The following is a 21,407-nucleotide window of genomic DNA, read 5'->3' as shown; positions in this document are numbered from 1 at the left end:
AAACTGAACAAACTGAACATCAGATGAAGGTTTACAAAGGAAGTCTTCTGAGGAAGGGGACCTAGGCCTACTTGAACCCCACCTGGGCCTTACTGCTATCTCCCATCATCACCCAGCCCCGCTTTATCCCCAACCCTGCGCTCTGTGCTCATCTACCCTGACCTGGCCATCCTCCCCCACACTCTACCCAAACATTCCCAGTCAGAAAAAGAAAACACCAACCAAAATCAAAAATAGTGTTATTAATTCTGGTGTCTCCGAAGCATGGAAAAAAAAAAAAAGAAAGAAAGAAAAAAAAAAAAAGAAACCACCCTTCCCACATTTCAGCCCCAGGTCCTGGCCAGGGGGCTGCCCCTGCAGGCAGTGCGGGCCCGGGGGCCAAGTCAAGTCAGTCCTGGCCACGGGCTCGAAGCGGGACCAGCCCATGGGTTTGGCTTTTGGGGCCTGGCTGGGAGGCTGCCTGCGTCAGTTTGGGGAGCCCAGGCCCTGGACTAGGGATGAGAGATCAGGGATCAAGGTCAGAGGTCTGGGCCACTTAGTTCTGATACTCTGGCTAAGGCAGCCAGAGGTCAGGGTTCAGATGTGGAAGCCAAAGCCCCTCAGTTCTGTGGTCCAGCAGAGGAGGCCAGAACCCGGGGATCCAAGTTACTGAATCCTAGGGCTGGGATCCAGAGGGTACCAGGCCGCTCAGTACTGATGCTCCAGCAGGGGCTGGGCGGCCGGGCTCTCACGCTCCTCAGGAGGGGCAGGCCAGTCACCCAGGGTCCCAGTGGGTGTGCCACTTTCAGGAGCGCTGCTGTCCAAGCAAGGAATGTCCTGGGCTGCTCTGGGGGGCGAGGAGGCGTTGGTGCCGATATCCGGGCTGAGGCTGAGGTCTAGGGGCGCCTACGGGTGGGGAGAGAGGTCGGTGGAACAGCAGACCTGAGCAGCCCAGGACCCAACTCTTCCACAGGACCCTTACCTGAGATTTGGGGGTTCCTCCTTTGGGGCTCCCTGAGGCTGGCTCCGCCTCAGATCCTGCTAGCCCCTTCCGGCCCCCCAGGCTCCACTTCCCACTGGGACCCTCAGAACTGAGGAGACCAGGGCCAGGAAGCCTTGAGGGCCGGGGACCCTCAGTGGGTGCAGGGGAAGCAGGGGTTGGTCCAGGGAGCCGAGGGGGCGGCCACTGCAGCAGAGGAGGGGGGCGCCCGTCACCAGAGCCACTCAGGGAAGGCCGAGGGCCCCAGCTTGGGCCGGGAGGGAGGGGTTGGTCGCCACTGCCTGTGGGAGACAGATAAGAGGGTTGAGGTCTCCGCTAGGCGGTCCTCTCCCACTGGCTCCGGCCGGCCTCGCCAGCTCACCTGCTGTGTTCTCAGGTGTGGGGTGGGCCAGTGGGGGGTTATTGCTGAGGGAGGTCAAGGCGCCGCCTCCACCACAGTCCGAGTCGTCCACGTTCCCGCCGCTGTTGCAGCCGGCACCGCAGCCCTTATGCAGCCTGGGAGGGCGGTGGCAAGGAGGGACAGGTTGGAAGGGGGAGGGCCCAAGACCCCAGAGGCGCAGGTCCCCAGCTCTAGGACAAGACAGCTAATGTTTCTGAGCCCCAGGACCCCGTCTCTAAGAGATCTCGCCATCTACTTTCTAGGACCTTCTAAGAGACATTATCGATGGCTCTGAAGGCGAAAGGCCACCGTCAGCTGTGGGAGAGCAGCACGAAGGCGGGTCAGCTCTGGGACAGTGTCGGCTCTCGGGACCCAGTCCTGGCTCCAGCACTTTCTCACTCTGAGCCCTAGGAGGAAGTCGCTTCACCTCGCCGAGCCTCTGCCTCCCACTCCAGGACCTCGGCCCCCCGGGCTCACCTCTCCCAGCTGCGCAGAAGCCAGCGGGCAATGGCGCTGAGGCTGATGGGGCCGCCCCACAGGGCCCGCAGCTGGGGGTGGCTGCCGGCCAGTGAGGTGGTGAGGGGCGACACGTAGATGGGGTAGCCCAGTGGCTGGTCACAGGAGGAATTGATCATGTTGCGGAGGGCCTGCTTGGCGTTCTGGATGCTGCCGCGTTCGGGGTTGCGGTTGCGCAGGAACACCAGCTCCTGCTGCTGCCCAGCCCACAGGCCCCGGACGCACTCGCGGTTCACCTGCAGGACGGCCCGCACAAAGGTCAGGGGGCTGGCACCAGGCGGGGGCGGGGCGGGGGCCAGGCCCTCGGTCCCCACCTTGATGACCCGGAAGCTGAGGTGGCGCCGGTTGAGCATGATGATCTTGTACTCGTCTGAGGCGTCGTCCAGGACGTGGCGCAGGGCCAGCAGCGAGGGCGTGTTGCTGAGGATGGCGCTGCGCCAGGCGGGGTCACCCTCATGTGAGATGACCAGGCGCTCCTCGTTGGCGGCGATGGCGTCGTACAGAGCGGCCGGCTCCTCATACTCGTCCGGGGACGTGAAGTGGTCCTGTGGGGCCAACAGGAGAGCTGGGTCAATGCCCCCCGCCCCGCTCCATCCCCCGACACCCACCCTCCCCCGCACGCCTGTCCCCACCTGGTGGAGCTTGAGGGCCATGCGAACCCCGGGCGCCACCACACGATGAAGCAGGTCCATGTCCGCGAAGACCCACTCATCCCGCGGGGAGGTGATGCGGAAGTCGCCCTTGAACAGGGCATGAAGGCCGTAGAGAAAGGGCTCTAGGCTGGGGGAGAGAAGCAACAGGTGAGCGTGAAGGTTCCGAGTTCTGGTGCTCCACTCCAGGACTCGAGCCCAGACCATGCCTCCAACGGGGCCTCTGTTTCCCCATCCCGACAAGGTCCAGCTCCGTCTCGGTCCCTCAAGGGGTGGTGGGGACCAGGAAAGGTCTAGAACTGGGTGGTGCCTTGCCCATGTGGCAGAGCCGACCTGGAGGAAGGGCCGATGCGGTTCCTGGGGGCCGCCGGCCCGGAGCTCTTTGTGGAGGGGTAGAGGGAAACATGGGAGGCCCAGCTGGCCCCATGGCACCCACCTGGCAGACATGCTGTGCGAGGCTGTCCCCAGGGCCCGTCGGCCCAGCACACACAGGCCGAAACACAGCGTGACCAGCGGCGAGTTCCAATCTTGGTCCACGGGCTGTGGCACAAGGACCCCGTCCCCAGAGCCCCACTCAGACCCAGGGCAGGGAAACGTGCGGTGGGGGCTCGGGCCCAGACCAAGGGAGGCTGAGAGCAAGAGGAACTGGGATAGGGGAGGGGGAACCGGGGTTGGAGGGCAGCCCCAGGGCAGTGGGGGCTGGACCTGGCTGCGGCGGGAGGCGCAGTACTGGATCCACTCGAGGTGCACCGCACAGAAGGCAGGCAGTGAGAGGCCGGAGAGGCGAAGGTCATAATCCTCGTCCACACTCAGAGAGAAGGTGGGGTCCGAGTCCGCGTAGCCTGGTGCCCTCACTGGCCGCAGGGCCGTGGCGATGCCCTCGTGGCTAAGCCATGCCTCCAGCTTTGGGGAGCGGCTCACGTAGTAGATGATACTCTGCGAGGAGGAGCAGGCATTAGGGCTGGGGCTGGGGACCACAGTCGCGCCCTCGCCGCGGGACAGAAAGCCCCAGGATGTCACCTAGGACTCCCACCTTGTGTCTCCTCTGAACTCCCTGAAGGCACACAGGCCAGTCTGATCCCCTCTCCGAGGCCAGAGAGGAGGAGTGAGAATGTGGCCAGGAAGCAAACCCCCCCCTTACAGAGCAAGCCCTGGAGGGTCCTGCCTGTGACAGTGCTCGCCTGCTTGCTTCAGAAGATCCCCGTTGATAAGAGACCGGGGTGCAGAAAGATAGCAGACTTGCCTGAGGTGAAACAACAGGGCAGACTGAGCTACGACTGGAGACCCCAGTACCTTCCACGCCATTACGCTGTGGGATGCAATCTCAGAGGCCTTGGAAGGTCAGGCTGAGGTAGTGGGGCTGCCTGCAAGCCAGTGGGGCCTACTGTGGGTCCCAGTCCCTCTAGGCAGTGGAGGTCTGGGAGCCACAGGGCGCTCCTCTCAGAAAAAAGGAAAGGCACAGTAACCTGTGTTCCAAGTCACAGGCTGCCGTATCCTTTAAGGGGATGCTGGCTGCTGCATAGGGCTTTGAGCCGATGGGAGTTTCTGGAAGGCAGACGGGCAGGGTGGACGGGCAGCATGAGGTTGGCAGCTGGCAACCAGCAAGGTCACTGGGATTCCATGTGCCCACCCTGGGTGGGCCCCATTCCCCGGGGATGGGGTGGCGAGTCCAGGGCTGGGGTGGGTGCCACCACTGGCCCCAAACACAGGGCACCCCTGCAGTAGGAGCAGGAACGTCTAGCAGGGTAGCTCTGGTGCGGTCTGCAGGCCCGAGAGGCTGCCACCTCACCCAGGCACTGCCCCTGGCAGCCCCAACTCCTCCTTCCAAACTTGAGCCCACACTGTCCTTGGCAGAGCACCCCCAGGTTCCCCGGACGCCACCACCCTGCTCCAACTGTGCCGGCCTGTGAGGCGGCTATAGCCGTGGCGAGTTAGCCTCCCCATGCGACGGTCAGCTTGGCAGGGCTGGAGCTCATCTCAGCCTGCAGCCTGGGCCGGGCTGCGTGCCTGGTGTGCGGCCACGAGACGGCCGTGTTGGCCTTGAGCTGGGCTTGCGGGAGGCAGCAGGGTGACCTGCATAGGGGCAGCTCTCTGACAGTGGGGGACAGGACAGGTGGACAGAAGTGTGACCTCTGGATGACCTGAGCCTGGGAATGTCCCTGTCCCTGTCTGGACCACAGTGTCTCTCTGGGTGAAGGTGAGGGGCGGGAGGCTCGCACACCCTTCCCTAGGAGTGGCTGGGGGGACGGGAAAATTGACAGAGGAATTCCAGGCTCTCTGACATATGCCACGACAGGGTGTCCGCAGAGGCAAGGGCACAGCCGGGAGGTGCAGAGGACTGCCCTCAAGAGAGCCTCAGGTGAGCCGGCTGCCCTGGGCCCTGACGGGCCTCCCCCACCCCAAGGCCCTGCACAGGGAGCCCCAGGGCAGACGCTAAGAGGGCACAAGGGGCCCAGGAGGCACCCTCACCTCACTGAAACAGTGCCCTTCCCCCGGGGGCCATCATTCCTGCCCTCTCGCGGCACTACAGGGATCCCTCCTCCTCAAGGGGATAAACTGAGGCACAGCAAAAGAGGGGACATCCCAAAGGAGGCTTCCTAGAACCCAGCCCAGGGCTGCTGCTGGACCCCACACTGTGCCTCACAGCCCTCAACCCCCCGGGCAGGGGCTTGGAGCACCCACATTAACACAGGGAAGCCCAGACCTGGATCTGAGCTCGGCTCCGCCACTTTCTCCTGATCCTGGGGCCGCAGGCTAATCGCTCGGTCCTGCCAGCCAACTGCCAGAGCTGACAGTGGGCTCTCCCCTGGAGGGCGTGGTAGGCTTCACCCGCTCGGGAGTGGAGCCTGGCTCAGAGCCTGCCCCCCGATAGCCACCAGTGCTTGGCAGCCGCTCCTGGGATCATCATTTACCGCCGTTAGCATTATCGGTGCTCTGCAACCGGAGTGGGGCAGGCTCCCAGGGGTCTAGGAGGCTGGCCTCCGCAGCCGCCCTTCCCAGGACCAGCAGCCCAGTGAGGGGATTCATGCACACGCTGCCTGCCCACCGCCAGGACTCACTGTCCAGGTGCATCTCCCAGAGGGGGCGGACAGCGAGCCCTGTTCTCCGCCCCACGCCCCAACACTAGACTGTCAGAGGCACGCAAGCCGCTGGGGCCCGTGGGGCCCGCTGTCAGGTGGTGAGTGGCATCTTGAAGGACGCTTAAAGCTCTCTAAGGCCTATGTTTCTCTTGGGAAAAATGGGTTCCCAACCATCCAGAAGGTGGCACTCGGGATGCTCCCGGTGAGCCGTCCAGGGACCCCTGCTGCCCAGCCCCCACCACGCATACCTTGACATAGTACGTGATGAGGATTTTGCGGAGATCAAACACCTGCAGCATGGAGGCCGCGTTGTTGTCGCTGATGCTGTAGCCCTCCAGCACGTACTTGCTGGCCGTCACCTCCCAGGCCAGCCAGCGCTGCCCAAAGGCGGCATTGAAGGACAGGACCCGTGGCAGGTGGCCGGGCTCACAGCAGCAGCAGCCCTCGTCCTCCTCCACGCCCTCCGTGATGGCCTCTACCTCGCGCTGCTGGCAGTAGGTACCTGGGGGGGCGGGGGGAGCAGCCAGTCAGGGGGCCACTGGGACCTCCCTGCTTGCCTTCTCCCTGTTGAGAGCCCAGGCCTTAGCCGCTCCCTGTCCGAGGATGCCGTGAGCAACAGTTACTAGACACGCGGATTAACAAATGAACCTTCCTCCTCCAGACTCCCAGAGGCCAGGGCAAAGACAAGCTCAGAGCAAAGTGGGCTGCTCAGGTCCATGGTGCTCGTGAGCTGGGCCTCGAGCCTTTCTGTACCCTCAGAGGCCTCTTCCGAATCTGATGTCCAACACGTGCATGGCCCGGAGGGCAAAGACCTGGCTCGCTCACCAGGGGCTGTACGTGACACCCAACCTGAGCCAAGCCTGAGACCAGAGAGCAGGCCTGGGGCAGCTGATGGGAGAGCCCAGAGCTCCAGGCCCACACTTCCGCCAGACCAGCCTGTTCGATCCCTGTGGACCCAGAGTCAGGATGGGGGCACGGCTTGGCCGAAGGAGGCCCTGCCACCTCAGCACTCAGACTGGGAAACCCAGGCCTACCGAGGAAGGGTGCCTTGCCCCACGTCACCCTGCAACCAGAGCAGGGCTGCACCAGAAGCCGGCCCTCCTGCGCTATGAAACGCAGCGGCCTGCGTCAGACCCAGGCCCCGCGGCTCACCCCGGAACTCGAGGCCACGCAGCTGGAAGGTGACAAGGCCATTGCCAACCTCGATGAGGTGCACCAGGGCGTTGAGGTAGTCAGAGGCCAGGACGAAGCAGTCACCGGGGCCGTAGTTGCCCCAGCGGCCCAGCACCAGGTCCCCACACAGCGTGTGCTGCAGCGAGCGCGTCAAGTGCTCATAGAAAATGGAGTTGAGGTTGTTGTCGTCAGCGCCTGAGGCCCGGGACAGACAGACACGTGGACGAAATGACAAGTAAGCGAGGCCCCCTCCCCAGGGAGGCACCACCCGAAAGGCCCCTGGATGGCTGAGAACACACCGGGGTTCCGATCCAGCTGCGTGACCAGGCGGGTGTTGGAATGGTCCACACGTTTAGTGCTGTTCAGACAGAACGACAAACCCAGTCGGCCGACAGGCTCGGGGGAGGATTCCTGCCAGCCCACCACAGCATCCTCATGGCCCACAGCCCTGTTCTCTGCACAGATGTCATGAGAGCCCCATTTCATAGGAGGCCGAGGCTCCAGGACATGAGGGGACAACCCCAGGACCCCACAGCCGGGACGCCCAGGGTGGGATCCCGAGGCTTGACCCGACTCAAATTTTGCCCTTATCACATCAGCCCCCTGAAAGCAGCTGTGCCCCCCCAGCTGCGGCCCCTCTCTGTGCCCCACCCCACCTGGGCCCCAAGCCCCCCCTCCTTCCGAGGCACCTCTGGAGGACCCGCCTGCTCCCCCAACACTCACTTGTAGTCGCGCTCCCAGAACTTGAGGGGCCGCGCGTAGGACATGATGAACACGGCGCTGCCCAGCAGAGGGTTGAGCGGCGTGGAGAAGAGTGCTGAGAGCAGGGCTTGAACAAACAGCATGGCCGAGTCTGGGCACGAGTCAAGGAGGTGGCAGGCACACAGGACCCCACGCTAGCCTCCCTTGCCACCCGTGGACTCCCACCAACCTGCCCTGCACACCCCCCCTCCGGGACACCGCCCTCCCCGCACGCCCCATCTGCAGGTCACAGGCGGCAGGCTGGGTACGAGGCACGGCGAAGGGCTGGGCGAAGGCGTGGAAAGCGGAGCCCCAGGTGATCTGCCAGGGCGCAATGTAGGTCAGCACAAACCGCAGCTTATACAGCAGGTCCCACAGCTGGCGGGTTGGAGACGGCGAAAGGAAGAGACACACAGGTCACTCACAGAGGCGGGGTCGGCCAAGTACCCCATTCAGAGCCTCGGGCTACCCCAGGGGCTGCCCCTGTGGGGGTCAAGCTCACCAGGACTCCCAGCCCTTTCTCTCTGGACCTAGCACAAAGGAGCCCACTGCCATTGGCAGACCCTCTAAGGAAGCAGCAGTGACTTGTGGGACCACCCTGAGAGCCTCCCATCTTGTCCCATTTCAGGACCAGATGGGAAAGTTCAGAAAAAGCAGGGCAGGACAACGGCTTGCTCAAGCCATCGGTGAGTGATGAAACTGGGCCTGGACCGTGACACTGGAAGTCGAGACGGGCCCCGCCCTCAGAGGGGAGCACATTTCAGATCTCTACCATCCTGGACCAGACCAGAAACCAGACTAGAATGCCCACGTCAAAGAGAAAATGGCTCAGGCCCATGCTGGGGTCCCATGGCAAGCACCACCACAGGCCTCCAGGACAGTGCCAGGGAAGGGTTCTGTTCAGTGATTCCCCGCACCCCCGAGCCCCACATCAAGGGGTCCCACAGTCTGGCAAAGCAGTCTAGATCTGTCCAGGCCCCATGGGCCTCTGAAACTCAGCTCTTCACTGCTCCCCGAGGCTGTGGCTGGCAAAGGGGCAGAGTTCAGAGGCTGGTTTCCAGAGGCCAAAGCCAAGTCTTAACTACTTAACTCCCTAGTAACTGTCCACAGGAAGGTGGTGAAGGGCCATGACTCCGAGACTGGGCAGCAAAGTCAGAGGGACCCGGATTCAAGTCCAGGCTGCTCACCAGTTCTCCGGGGGACAGAAGGCAAGTGACTTTAGTGCTTTAAACCACAGCTTCCTCTGTGCCCCTGGGGGACCTGCTGCAGAGGCCCACAGCGGGGCGGACGTGGAGAAGCCGCTAGCGGGGCTGCAGGCCCCTGGGAAAGTTCTCCCCGCAGCCAATGCAGACAGGGTCTGCTCCCGCCGCTCAGCCTGCAGCACAGCCACCAACTCACCTTGCTGCAGAGCAGAGACATGAGGAAGTAGTCGAGTAAAAAGCCCTGGGAGAGGCGTGGGTAGTCAAAGTGGAAGAGCAGAACAGTGAAGGCCAAGGTCAGGTACTGCTGGGGAGGGCAGCAGAAGGCTGAGCGCAGCAGCTTCAGCCCAGCCACGGTCATCAGCAGCGCCCGGCAGCTGTGGGGGAGGAGCAGGCATTACGTGGCAGGTGGGATTCGGGGGGCAGCAGGGAAGGGGACCCATCCCTCCCCAGCCCTGGCCTGGGCTCTACTGAGCCGGGCCCTGCTCTCCTGGGCAAGGGACGCGCAGTCTCTGCTCTCTAGAGGGGTCTCCCTTTTAAGACACATCTGGGAAACACATCTGTCTTCAAAGAGGCAACTATCTTCAACAAAGGGCAGCAGGAGTTCGCTTGCTGGGGCAACTGAGGCAGGTTTCATTCCGTCTGTGGGCTTCAGTGTCTCCCGTGTCCCATGGGAATATGGACGATGGGATGGCGGGGGCCGGGGCAGTCCTCACTAGAGGCAGAACTTGTCTGGGTGGCTGACGACGGCATGGGCGTCCACCGTGAGGGCGTTGAGCACCACCGCCGGGTAGATGAGGTACTTCTCGACGCACTGGAGGCTGGCATACAGCTTCTCAAACCACATCACCTGCGCAGCGCCTGCGGCAGAAGGCGGCACTGCTGACCGGCCGCATGCCCCTCTCACTGCCTGACCAGGTGAGGTATACGCCCAGAGGGAGGGAAAACCAGGGGCCATGGCTCTCTGGGCCCCCAGAGACTTTTTGTGGCAGCTCAAAGGAGGGTGATGAGGCCCAGGTAGGCCATTCCGGGTCTTAGGGCACATGCTTTGCCCATTCTGCCATCTGGAAAAACAAACCAAATGAGGACATCCCAGGTGCCCGCTGGAGGTTCGGTGAGGCCCGCATCCACGGTGACCTCGAGCGGCAGCCCTTCATCACGGGTTACTGCCCCCTGGCTTGAGCTGACCGTAGCCACGTGAGAACACCAGCCCAGGGGGCAAACTCTTTATTGCGGACGTAAAACAGGGCACGTGGAATTTCGGGCACCAAATCCAGGTGATGAAACAGAGGCTTAGAGACGTCTGCATCGCACAGCCCAAATAAAAATCCACCAAGCAGACCTAGTCTGCGGGCAATCGATCAATCCTTCTGGACAAAAGATCCCCTTAGGGCCTTGGAATTCTACATCCTCCATCTCCCCCGTGAAAGCAGACGGGCAGAGGAAGGCAGGGTGGGCGGGGCGAGGGGCAAGCAGGAGCCAAGTCGGGCGCAGTCAGCTGGAGGGGAGAGGACAGGCAGAGAGCACAGGCAGGGCTGCACAAGGGCCGTGGGGGCAGGGCGGCATGTGCAGAGGCTGCCCCCTGCTGGCGCAAGGGGCCTAGAGGGCCAGAGGTCCCCGGGGCATGGGGCAGGGAGGCAGGGGGGTCAGAGGGGCCCCAACCCTGGGAAAGGCACTCACCTCGGACCTCGTACTGGCTGTACTCGGAGGGCTTCAGCACAGGCTGCGACAGGCAGAACCAGGGCAGCTGTTTGCGCAGCTGCGGCAGCAGGTAGTGCGTGAAGAAGCCCACGGCCCCGGCCAGTGCGTACAGCACGAAGCCCAGCACCGACTGCAAGAGGGACAGGCCGGAGGCTCAGCCCAGGCAAGCGGGCCGAGAAGCCCATGGGGCCCGGCACAGGCGGGCCAGGGCAGAGAAGGACGAGGCCACGCCAGCCCAGCACCCTCAGGCAGACGGAGAGCGAGGGGGCAGCCCAGGCCACACGAACCTTCAGGGCAATGAAGACGGTGCTGGCGCTGATGGCAAAGGTGAGCACGGCGATCACCACACACATCACCAGGTCAGAGTGCAGGACCTCACGCTGCAAGGCCGGGAGACACCAGCGTGGGTGCCTGCCACCCCGGGGCCGACCGCTCCTGGGCAGCCCTCCACCCCAAGACCAGGACCCCACGCGCCAGCCTCTCACCACCGACTGGCGCATCTTATCTGGCAGGGGGTCCGGGGGCTCAGCCCGAGCCGTCTCCAAGCTCCGCTCCTCTAGCTCAGGGAAGAGCCTGCTCCGGATCAGGGACCTGGGGTGGGTGAGAAAAGGCAGAGGCCTGGGTCTGCGGGGGCCGCCCCTCCTCCTGCGGGCTCCAGGGTCAGCTGGTGACAGGCACATGCACAGACCCCCACCGCCAACCCTTGCCATGCACACTCACGAAAACACACACATGCGCACAGACAGGCCCATGCAGGCACCCACCAGAGCACAGTGGGGTCACTGCTCTGACGGCTCAGGTGGTAGGACAGTGCCACCAGGAGGCCACAGAAGACCGAGAAGAGGACAGGGACGTGCTGCTCCGGCCAAGGAGTCTGGGGAGAGAACCCATGCTGGTCAAGGGAGGCAAGGGGAAGCGTGGGGAGTGGGGGGTGGGGGTCCCCCCACGGGAGAAGCCACTGCTGAGCCCAATTCACAGTCCCGTCCCAACGACCCCCCTGGGCCTCAGCATGCCCCCCACCCCACAGGTCATCCCTACCTTGATGGCCCCAAGGCAGAAGCCATAGAGCAGGGCAGCGGCCAGCAGGCTGCGGGAGAGGCTGAAGAGCGCTGTGAGCGGGCTGGTGGCAGCTGCGAGTGGAGACACAGCAGGTAAAGCCCAGCTCCCACCTGCCGGGGCTCCGATGCTCCTTAACTCCCATGGGCTAACCTCCCTGGGCCCCATCCCCAGTCCAGTGCTGTCCACTCCCCGAGCCCTGAGAGGCCTTCAGAGCTTCTGACATTCTTGGGTTTAAGCCATTTGCTTGGGGGGGGTGGGGGGGTCGGGGGAGAGGAGACAGGCTCTTGGAATCCACCGCATCAACAGGGAGAAAGATCAGCAGAAGGCCAGAGCCACGCCGTAAAACCACAGCCCCTCCAAGGGCCCATGCTCTCCCGACCCCCCAGGCTACCTATGGGCCCCCTACCTGTACCCCCAAAGCCATGCATATCTATCTGCTCCAGCAGGTACATGAGGCAGGTGTTGACCTGGGGCAGGAGGCCCAGGAGGAAGACGAACGGGAAGCACAAGGTGAACACTGGCGGGAGAGAGAGCAAAGGCCCGGTCAGTCCGCCCGCGCACCGCCCCTTGGCCTGCCAGCCTCGGGGCCTCACTCCCCTGGGCCACACCGCCCCATCTCACCAGTGGCCACGTCCCGGGCACAGAAGAAGAAGGAGGCGGAGAAGAGCGTGAGGCCGTACAGGGAGACGGGGGGGAAGGGCTGGGCTGAGCCCAGAGCGTCCAGCAGCCAGATGAGGAGACAGCAGATGCAGAAGTAGACAGGCCGGCTGTATGCGATCACCCAGTTGTGGCCCTGGGGAGCGGGACAGCGAGGAGCCAGCTGTCCCCAGCTGACCATCCTGCACGCACACGCACACACACACACACACACACACGCATACACTTGCCCTGCCCACGGCCCTGGAACCAAAATAGGAGGGCTGGCCCTCAAGGTAAGGGCAGCGGGACTGAAGATCTGAGGCCACAGAGGTGGTAAGGGAGCCCTGCCCCTCCCAGAGCCCTCCACGCCTGTGTCAGCCCCTGCCCAGGGCCCACGCCCGAGCCTCGTGGGTAAAGGCAGGGTACTCACGTGCATGGGAGATGCCGCATCAGGCTGGACACTCTGGAAGAGACAGGAGCCACGTTGGCAGGGAGAGCGAGAGCCCAAGGGAGGATCAGAGACCCCAGACCCTGCTCAGTTCCACCAGCGGACTATCCGGGGTGGCCAGGGCAGGACCTTACACCATTTGGAGTCTCAGTTCTTTCATAGGTAAGATAGAGAGCTAACTACAGGGGATCTTAAACACCACCTCTGCTTTCAAGCTCACACCCCTCCACCTTGTGGGCATGGAGACGTCTGGAAAGAGGGGTGTGGGGGAAGGAAACCCAAGGAGCAAGGCCTGACCTTCAGCAGGGAATACTGGCAGGAAGCGATGACCAAGCAGAACTGGAAGACCCAGATATCCGTGAAGAAGCCCTTGAGCAGCAGCAGGTAGCCCAGGAAGGCGACGAGGCTGCTCAGGCCCACACCGAGGATGTTCTCCACCAGCCCCCGAGTCCTGGAGAGACAGCAGGGTCAGGACACACCCATCCCCTTCCCAGCTAGTGGGACGGAGGCAGGCGGCGTGGGGAGGAGAACAGGACCTAGCCACAAAGGCCCACGTCTGAGCCTATGCCCAAGCCACCCCTCGTCCTCCAAATATGCGAACCTGTCCCTTTCAGGGACGAGGCCAGGGGCACCTGCTCCAGAAAACTGCCCCATTGCTACCCTGCATCCCGATCTTTGCCCCTTCTAGACCCCGAGGTTCCAAGGGCCACCACCACAGGGCTTGCCTGTCTCTGGCTCACGCATGCCTGGTCAAGCACGCCATGCTGTGCACACAGGCAGTGCCGGACACGTGCCGGCTGCAGGGCCGGGGGCCATCCAGAGCGTGGGAAACTGGGCCACAGGTTCAAGGCCCGAGCCATCCATGCAGACAACAGAAGTCATCTGACTTTCCTGTCTGGCTTCCTGGGCCTCAGTTACCCCGAAGAAACAGGAAGGCTGACATAAGGGGTTTGTGAGCTTTTCTAGACCACAGAACTCAATTTCATCAGCTCTAACACCAAGCAAATAAAAACAAGAGACTGGCTGGGAACAGCCGATTTGGAGCAGAGCTCTGGGGCAGGGAGTACCTAGAGCACCACCCATAAGGCCATGCCCTTACATCCCAGGAGGACCTACCTAGTCAAACCCCACTGCAGACCCCAGCCTGAGGCACCTTCAGGGACGCCACAATGGGCTCCCCACATTTAGAGGCTCAGGAAGGCCCGGGGGCCACGGCAAATGGGCACTCACCGGTCCAGCAGGGCCAGGAGGGCCAGCCGCTCATAGCGCACGGACGTCCAGCGGCCGGGAAGGAGCCAGTACTTGTAGCTGTGCTGGGCCCGAGGAGGTGCCTCCTCCATCAGCGTCTGCTCCTGGGATTCGTGCAGGGAGTCCTGGTCCAGCAGGTCAAACTGCGGTCCCCACAGCCGCAGCCATCAGCCCCTCGCCCCCCAACACGGCCCATTGCCACCACACTCCCCTGCCTGGCGCACACTGACTGGTCCGCCGTCTCCTCTGCCACAGAAGGCCCCACGATCTAGTGGCCCTGCGGCCTGTCCTGCGACTCCATCACAAAGGCGCGCTCATCTCTCCAGGTCCCCGGGACGTGCCCCAGTGGCTGCTGAGGGCCGGAGTCTCTCCTCTTGCCCCTTCCTGGGCTCAGTGAGGTCCACCCTGCCCTCTGAGACCCAGTACAAATCCTACCATACTATGATGACGGAGCCATTGGGGGTCACCCTGACCTCCCCAGCCTAGAGCACACAGAGCCCCAGCCCTGACGACAGGCCTGGGTGCCAGGGGCCATGCTGTGAGGCCCCAGGCAAGCTACTTAATCTCGGGATTTCTCGTGCCCACAAGAACTCAGGAGGCAAGCTATGGGTCTGGTGCTCTGCGGGGCCTTGGGGATCCCATGCAGAGCTGGATGTGGCCATCAGCGGTGTCAGGACCGTGGTGTCCCTCCTGTGTGACCACTAAGGAAAATACATGCATCAGGAAGGGACACACGGGGCTTCTGGGCACTGCATGTACTCTGTGACCCTAAGCGTTAGACATGTGGGTGCCCTTTTACCACCGTTCTTTAAGTTCTGAGTTTGTTTTTCACTCATCCTTAACACGTCTGCTATTACCACGCTGACGGTTTAATATATGATGCAAACCGGGACACTTTCAGGAGCAAAACGGGACGTTACAGTAAGGAGCAGGGACAGAGCGCCCCGAGCCATGCCCCATGCCTGGGCCCAGCACAGGGAGCGGCAGGCCTCGGCCAGGTAAGCTGCGCTGCCTCTTCGGCGGGTTTCCCTGCAGAGACCCGCCGTCCCAGCTCCCTGCAGGCCCCTCCAAGATAAAGTACTCCAGACACACTTGTCGAATAAGCAAACGAACGACTCTTTGAGTCACAGAGATCCAGAGCCTGCACACCCATAGCCAGCCGTTAAAGGTCAGGATGGACACCAAGGGCCCCCAGAGCACCCACTCGAGCAGCCTGTCCCTCTCGGTACGGGGGCAAGTGCTCCGTGAGCCGCCCGCCCGCCCCCGCCACTGCCCCTCCTGCGGGTCCTTCCCCAACCACTGGCTCCTCACCTCCGGGATCTCCAGGGGCACGCGGCGCACCTGCATACCCTGCAGGACCACAGGTCTCGGCTGCAGCAGGTTCAGGCTGCCTGCTGCCTCCGGGACATCGGCCGAGTGGAAGCTGGAGGAATGCGAGTGGCGGTCCCTGTGGGCACAGCAGCCATGAAGAAAGATCGGGGGGGGCCACTGGAGAGCCCCAGGACCACAGTGGGGTTAAGGCCAAAGCCAGGCCATAACTGGGGGCTCCGGGGGCTGCTCAGATACCCAAAAGGAGCACCAAGGATCCAGAGGCAGCAAAGGGCAGAAGTGCCTCCCTCCCAGACCGTGGGCTTCCTGGCAGCCTCCTGCCCAGAAACACCACATTACTGCAGTATCACAGGATCCCCGCAGGCCTGCCCTTCGCTGCTCCCCTCTCTTCTCCAGAGGTTCTGAGCTGCCACTACCCCAGCACAGCGCAGAGAGAAAATGCCCAGAAACGATAAACCCGCCAGGCTGCAGGCCAGGAGAGCCCCGGCCGGGAGACTCACCAAGCTCCGTTAGCTGCCTGCTCCCCCTGCTGTCCCACAGGGTTCTCGTAGCCGCCTCCAGCGAGGCCGAAGGTGTAGGAACGCCGCACACCTGGGCCCAGGGACACAGGCAGTATGTCAGGGACAGGGGCACCAAAGCCCGACCCATATGAACCACCCAGTGAGGTGTTCCCCTGGACGGCAGCCCAGCAGCCCCCAGGAAACCGCGAGCCAGAGAAGAGAGGGCCTGCAGGTCAGCCGGCCCCGGGCTTGGGTCCCTGTTCTGCCACTTGCTCAGCTGGGACTTCAGGTAGTGCCTTGGCTTCCTCACAAGCAGAGCAGGGACAACGAAGCGGCCCACATCTCAGAGAAACTGCAAGTTTGGTGGCGGGCAGCACGGGGGCTGAGCAGGTCCGTGGCCAACAGAGCGAGCACTGCCGCGGGGACAAGGAAGACCCTCGGCAGGAGGGAAGGGGGGTGGCGGGCCACAGAGGCCAGGCCACTGGACGCAGGGAGGGGCTCACCGCTCTCATCGTAGAAGTAGTGTACGGCCCCCTCGGATGTGTCGTCGAAGGTGCAGGCCTCATGCACAGTGGCGCCGGCCCTCGTGAGCAGCAGCGAGGAGGCGAAGTGCAGGGCGGAGGGCAGCGTCAGCGCCCGGGAGTGAGAGGCGGCGCGGCTGCGCTGAGCCTCCTGCAGGCTGCTGAGAAAGGGACAGCCCAAAGGTCAGCGCCACTCAGAGCCACGGGCCCCCACCACCCCTCCGGCCACCCGGCAGGTGCTCACCTGGGCGGCGAGCCCATGACAGAGGCTGGAGGAGTGGGGTTGCTGCCCGCATTGTGGCGTCTGCGGATCGCCTGAGTCCGCCGCACGCTGCTCGTACGGTCCCGCTTGCCAGTCTCGTCAGCTGCTGCGCAGAGAGAGGCCCCACGCGTGAGCCACAGAGGCGTGGACACAGCCTCGGACATGGGTAGGGGCCGGGGGGCGGCAGCAGCCCCTGCCCAGAACTACAGGTCAGGTCTCATCCAAGCGTGTCCTGCCTCTGGGGCCCAGCCAGGTCACCTAACCACTTGTGCCTCAGTTTCCACATTTGGAAATCAGGACACGATGAATGTGGATGCTGAGAACCCTCAGTGGACAAGGGCTTGGCGCTAACTGCAGGACCTGGAGCCAGGGGTCTGCGATCTCCCCGTCCCGCTCGTGTGAGGGGTTCAGCAGACGGTACTCCCTCGCTCAGTTCTCATCTACCCACTGCCTGAGCCAGAGGCCGAGCTGACTCTGACCAGCTCCACTCCAGCCTGGGCTCTGTCCAAACCTGAGCCCATACCCAGCTCACCTCCCCCCGCCCCCCAGCAGAGCGGGCACTCACCTCCCCCCACAGCACCTTCCTCTTGCAGCTCCCCCCGCCAGCCGGGCTGGTTGGCAGCAGGTCCCCTGTGGGCCTCAGCAGGCAGCAGAGCAGGCTCACCAGAAGCCAGCTCCACCCCCGCCTGGGCCTCCAGCTCCGCCTTGGAGCCAGCCAGGGGGGCCCTGAGGACATCACCCCCTGCCCCATCCATGCTCAGCACACGCGCATGCGTTTTGGCGCTGGCGGTACTAGGCGTCCGCTGGGTCCCATAGGGCCGCTTGGGGGGCACAGCAGCCCCCTCCTCAGCCCCATGGGGGGCCCGTCGCTTCCGGGGTCCCCCAGCTGCCCCACGGGAGCTCTCGGGGGAATAACAGGAAGTGGAAGAAGAGCTGTCAGTACTGTAGCGGCGCTGAGATCGGAGGCTGGAGGCTGGGCTCAGTTCGCTGCCCTCGCTGGTGTCTTCGTCCTCAAAGAAGCCCCCACCTTCAAGCAGGGGCCGCCTTGGGGCACGGCCAGGTGGGGAGTGTCTTCGCATGGGGGGCCGCCGTTTGGTGGGCCGCAGCAAGGCCAAGTCCTTGGGCCGCACAACCAGGAGTGGCTCAGCTGGACCCGGTGGCGTCCCTGCGCCTATGACGGTGTCAAAGGAACGCAGCGTATCATCGGAGGGGACCCCAGCATCTGGTGATGCAGGCAGCTCAGCCTCGGAGGGTGGGTCTGTGTCACTGCCTTCGGGGGCGTGGCCACCGGGGGGGCTGTCCAGATGGGTTGAGTTCGTCTTCTCGCTCTTGAAGCTGCTCAACGTCTCCCTATCGGTGCCACTAAAGCAGGAATCCGAGGAGCCTGCTTTCTGGGGCGTGGGCTCACCCGAACCCCGCCGGTCCAGGGGCTGGTAGCCACCTGCTCCCCGGCGTTGTTCCCGTCGACTGCTGGTCCTCACCAGAGCCCGCTCAGGCCGGCTCAGGGTCAGGAAGCTCTTGCTCAGCTCCTGGCTGAGGCTCCCCTTCAGAAGGGGGCTCATAGGAGTGTCGGCCACACTGCTCCCACTCCAGGGGGCTCCATCCCCGGCCAAGGGAGAACGATCTGAAGAGTCTGTGCTGGGGAGAGAGGGGTCTGGGGCAGCCCCCGGGGGTGTCTGGGGAAGGTCTCCAACTATCAGAGAAAAGGAAAACAAAATGAGAAAAGGGCATGCCGCAAAAGGAACTAACCACTAAGGGGGTCCTGTGGCCACCGCTTCCCCAGAGCCCAGCTGCAGCAGGACCAGGAGAAGGCCCCATTCTGAAGGCCAAAGAGAGCTCTGGAGAAGCAACAGTTGGGGTGACTCAAAGACAAGATAGCCCATCCTCCCCCTTGGCGTCCGCCAGAGCATGCCCACTCACTCAGCTTCTCCTGTGAGCTTAACTTCAGCATCTCTCGATCCGCCGAGGTCACGATCACATTGTTGCTGCCCTGCTCCCGCACCAGCTCCTTGATGTCTGCAACCACAGCCCCACAGGTGTCAGCAGGACTTCAAGACACCAAGGCGCCATCCCGTTCCCCGCCGCCAAGTTCAGACCTGAGCAGCAGCCACCTACCTCTGAGGGGACCAGAGTCCTCCATCCGGGGCAGCAGCTCCTGAGCAGACAAAGAGAGAAGTGAAGGAACAAGCCGGATAAGAAGTAGCCTCAGGACATACCCGGTGGGGATGGGCTCTTGGGAGAGGAGTGGGACAGGCTGAGGATAGGGAGCACTCACCGAAACCTGGTTGAAACCAAACACAGAATGCTGGGAGCTACAGCGAACTGGAGGCGTGGAACTCACTTTCCGAAACACTGTCATCTCCACTCCTGGGTCCCTAGCAGGGGAGAAAAGTGCCAGCTTTCAGCTAACCTCCCCCTCCCTTTAGGTCCTACTTCCTCCGCTATCCCCAGCACTCCTCTCTTCTCAAGGGTCCTGTGGGGCTGACCACAGAACAGGGACTCATCTGCTCCTGAAGCCAACATCCCCAAGGCGCAGATGCTTAAGCCCAGGCACCAAGACCCCTTAGTTCCCCACACGGCCCCTCCCCCACTCACCTGGGCAGACTGCTGTCCCCCTGTACAGGCTCCTCCTCAGGCTCCCCCATGGTCGAGTTGCGCTTCTCCACAATCTCGCCCTGATCGAACATGGCATGTAGCCGATAGTTCACTGTCTTGATGGTAGTGAAGATGACAGCCACCACGAGGCAGTACACGCCAGCCACCACCAAGCTGGGGGGCAGGACCTGGAGGCGGCACTGAGTCAGGTTCTCCTCACACAGCCCTGTCCCCATGGGATAGACCTACTGCCACAGTCACAGCCAGCATTAACAAATTCACAAGACCTCCTCACCCGTCCCTTGCAACTGGTCCAAACACCCTGTCAGGAGGTTTTATCCTCTCACTGGAGAGAAATCCAGTGAGAGGCTCAAGGTCACCCAACCCAATTAAAGGATAATCTGGTCGCTCCTCCATATACCCCCAACCTCTACAGAGTCCTTTCTCCACCCCCAAGCCTACAAAACATAGCGCCGAATCACTGCCAGTTCCGCACCCCTCCGTGACACCTGCCCTCCCTTTCCCCGGCGGGAGTTACAGGTGGCGGCAGCATCTCACCATGTACAGCAAGAAGGGAAAGGTGAGCAGGAAGATCCAGACGTAAAGATGAAAGCAGTTGGAGAAAGTGCTCTGGTGCGGGTCGAAGAACCAACCGCCGGTGAGCGAGGCCCACACCCCCTGGCGCAGGATCTGCAATACCTGCGACCCCATGGCCCCGCCGCTGCTGCGCGCGCCCCCCTCCCGGGACCCTCATGGGGGCGGCCGCCGGCCCATGCCCCGTCTGGCGCCCGAGGGCCCCGGGGCCCGGCCTCGCGCTCACGCCATGGCCTCCCCTAGCCGGGGAGAGGGGTCGGCCGGGCGACGGGGCGGGCAGGGGGCGGGGCCGACCCGAGCAGTCAGCGGTGCGAGGCCTGGACGCGGGGGTGGAGCCTCATTAGGGGCGGGGTCCAGGCCCCCACCCCCGGCCCAGAACTCCGAGGGGCCGAGCTGGTAGGCGGGCGCGGGGCACGGGCCGGACACCCGTCGGCGGCATTCAGAGTTGGGCGTGGGGTGGGTGCTCCGCGGGTGCAGGCGACGGCTCCCTCGGCTCCGGCCCGGGGAGAGCCCCGGGACCCTGAGGTCCACTTCCGGGGTTACAGGTCAGTCGCTTCGGTCTCCGCGCTCGCCCGGCTACTGCGGGACCCGGCCCAAGGGGAAGGCCGGAAGGAGCAGCGAGCCGCCAGCCAGCGGTGGCGCATGCGCCCGACGAGCCTAGTTGAGACCCGGAAAAGGAAAACTTGAAGGCATGAAACCCGACGCACGCGCAGAAAGGTGGTGGAGTGCTAAGACGCCCGGGAGTCCTTTGGGCATGCGCAGAGTCGTAGGGCTGGGACGCATGCGTACACTTAGGCGTTGGCAATCCCGTTGACACCACTGGGCGGAGCCGAAGGGATAGTTGAGTGGCCACTGGGTAATGGCGGAATTAATTGGCACAAAACTCTCCCAGTGAGTTACAGGAGGCGGGAAGAGGTTGGAGGCGTGGACTTCCCAGGGCTACTGCGACAGTTCTCCACCAAAGCACGCCCCTTTCGGCCCGCCCCTTTTAGTGCTGGACCTCAAATCTGCACTCTCGCCCCGATCTGCCTCTACTTCCGGGTCAGAGCTCAGACTTAGCGTGTAGAAAGCAACCCTCCAGAACAGGCCTGAATAATAGAAATAGGATAACGTCGCTTTTCTTAAAGTGACAGGCTCTAGGCAATGGGGGTGGAGGGTTCTATCCAGCGGTTGTGACGGCGACTTAGCCATTCTGAATCCAACCACTGGGCGAAGTTCAGGTCGACAGTCTCAGGTTTCCAACCACTTGGTAAGGGGCATGAAAGAAGTGGATTATTTACCAGGGGAGGGGAAGAGGATGGGCTTAGACAACCCGTTCCTAAAGCTTGAGATTCAGCCAGTTCCGTATTCCAATCTTGCCCACTCCCAACCCAAGGAGCTTCTGGTCCCTGTGTCAGCTATGAAGGGAAGGAGGGGAAGAGAAGATGAATCACACAGCCGTGCAACTTCGGAGCCAAGACTAGACTCACTCCCAAGCCAGATTCTTTACCTCATTTTGCTGATGCGGATGCAGAGGGGACGGCCTGTCCTTAGCAAAGACCAACCTTGACCCTGAACCTTCAGGGATGGGCATTTGGGGATACCCATCCACTCCTGCCCTTCATTGCCCGCCTACCGGGAACTGCCGGGACCAGCGCCGGCAGCCTCTGGGAGGGGAGCAGTCTACCCGCCCGCGTCATCTGATGCTGTTTCCTGCAGGAGGGAGAAGAGCGGAAAAAAGTGAAACTCCACCCTCCACCTCTGCCTCCCGCCCCCGGGCCAAAGTACAAAGGGAGGAGGAAGAAGGGAACGGGG

The 21,407-nt window shown here is 63.1% G+C and overlaps 1 protein-coding gene across 9 annotated transcripts; it reads right to left on the bottom strand.

The window, feature by feature from the left end:
• Positions 1-222: 222 nt before the first annotated feature.
• Positions 223-19,885, bottom strand: PCNX3 (pecanex 3; the record flags this gene model as incomplete). 9 transcript variants are annotated; one of them, XM_082748434.1, is made up of 35 exons in its annotated part: positions 223-885; positions 962-1,260; positions 1,341-1,474; positions 1,836-2,110; positions 2,189-2,419; positions 2,507-2,654; positions 2,961-3,064; positions 3,230-3,460; positions 5,853-6,106; positions 6,757-6,972; positions 7,077-7,135; positions 7,501-7,630; positions 7,788-7,896; positions 8,917-9,094; positions 9,434-9,578; positions 10,398-10,548; positions 10,706-10,798; positions 10,904-11,009; positions 11,183-11,292; positions 11,457-11,548; positions 11,884-11,994; positions 12,099-12,270; positions 12,547-12,579; positions 12,862-13,015; positions 13,795-13,955; positions 15,124-15,259; positions 15,642-15,732; positions 16,145-16,323; positions 16,407-16,530; positions 16,990-18,117; positions 18,345-18,440; positions 18,540-18,579; positions 18,700-18,799; positions 19,020-19,207; positions 19,578-19,885. In XM_082748434.1, 35 exons carry the CDS (start codon positions 19,728-19,730, stop codon positions 688-690), a joined length of 6,129 nt encoding a protein of 2,042 aa, XP_082604560.1. In that variant the 3' UTR covers positions 223-687. The 9 variants fall into 9 exon arrangements, with proteins under 9 accessions (XP_082604560.1, XP_082604563.1, XP_082604564.1 ...); XM_082748437.1 differs by having other exon boundaries at positions 13,795-13,937; XM_082748438.1 differs by having other exon boundaries at positions 13,795-13,916.
• Positions 19,886-21,407: the final 1,522 nt, after the last annotated feature.

Source organism: Mustela nivalis, assembly GCF_964662115.1.
Source record: "Mustela nivalis genome assembly, chromosome: 9".
NCBI classification, from domain to species: Eukaryota; Metazoa; Chordata; class Mammalia; order Carnivora; family Mustelidae; genus Mustela; species Mustela nivalis.
This window is presented reverse-complemented; position numbering and strand designations above follow the sequence as displayed.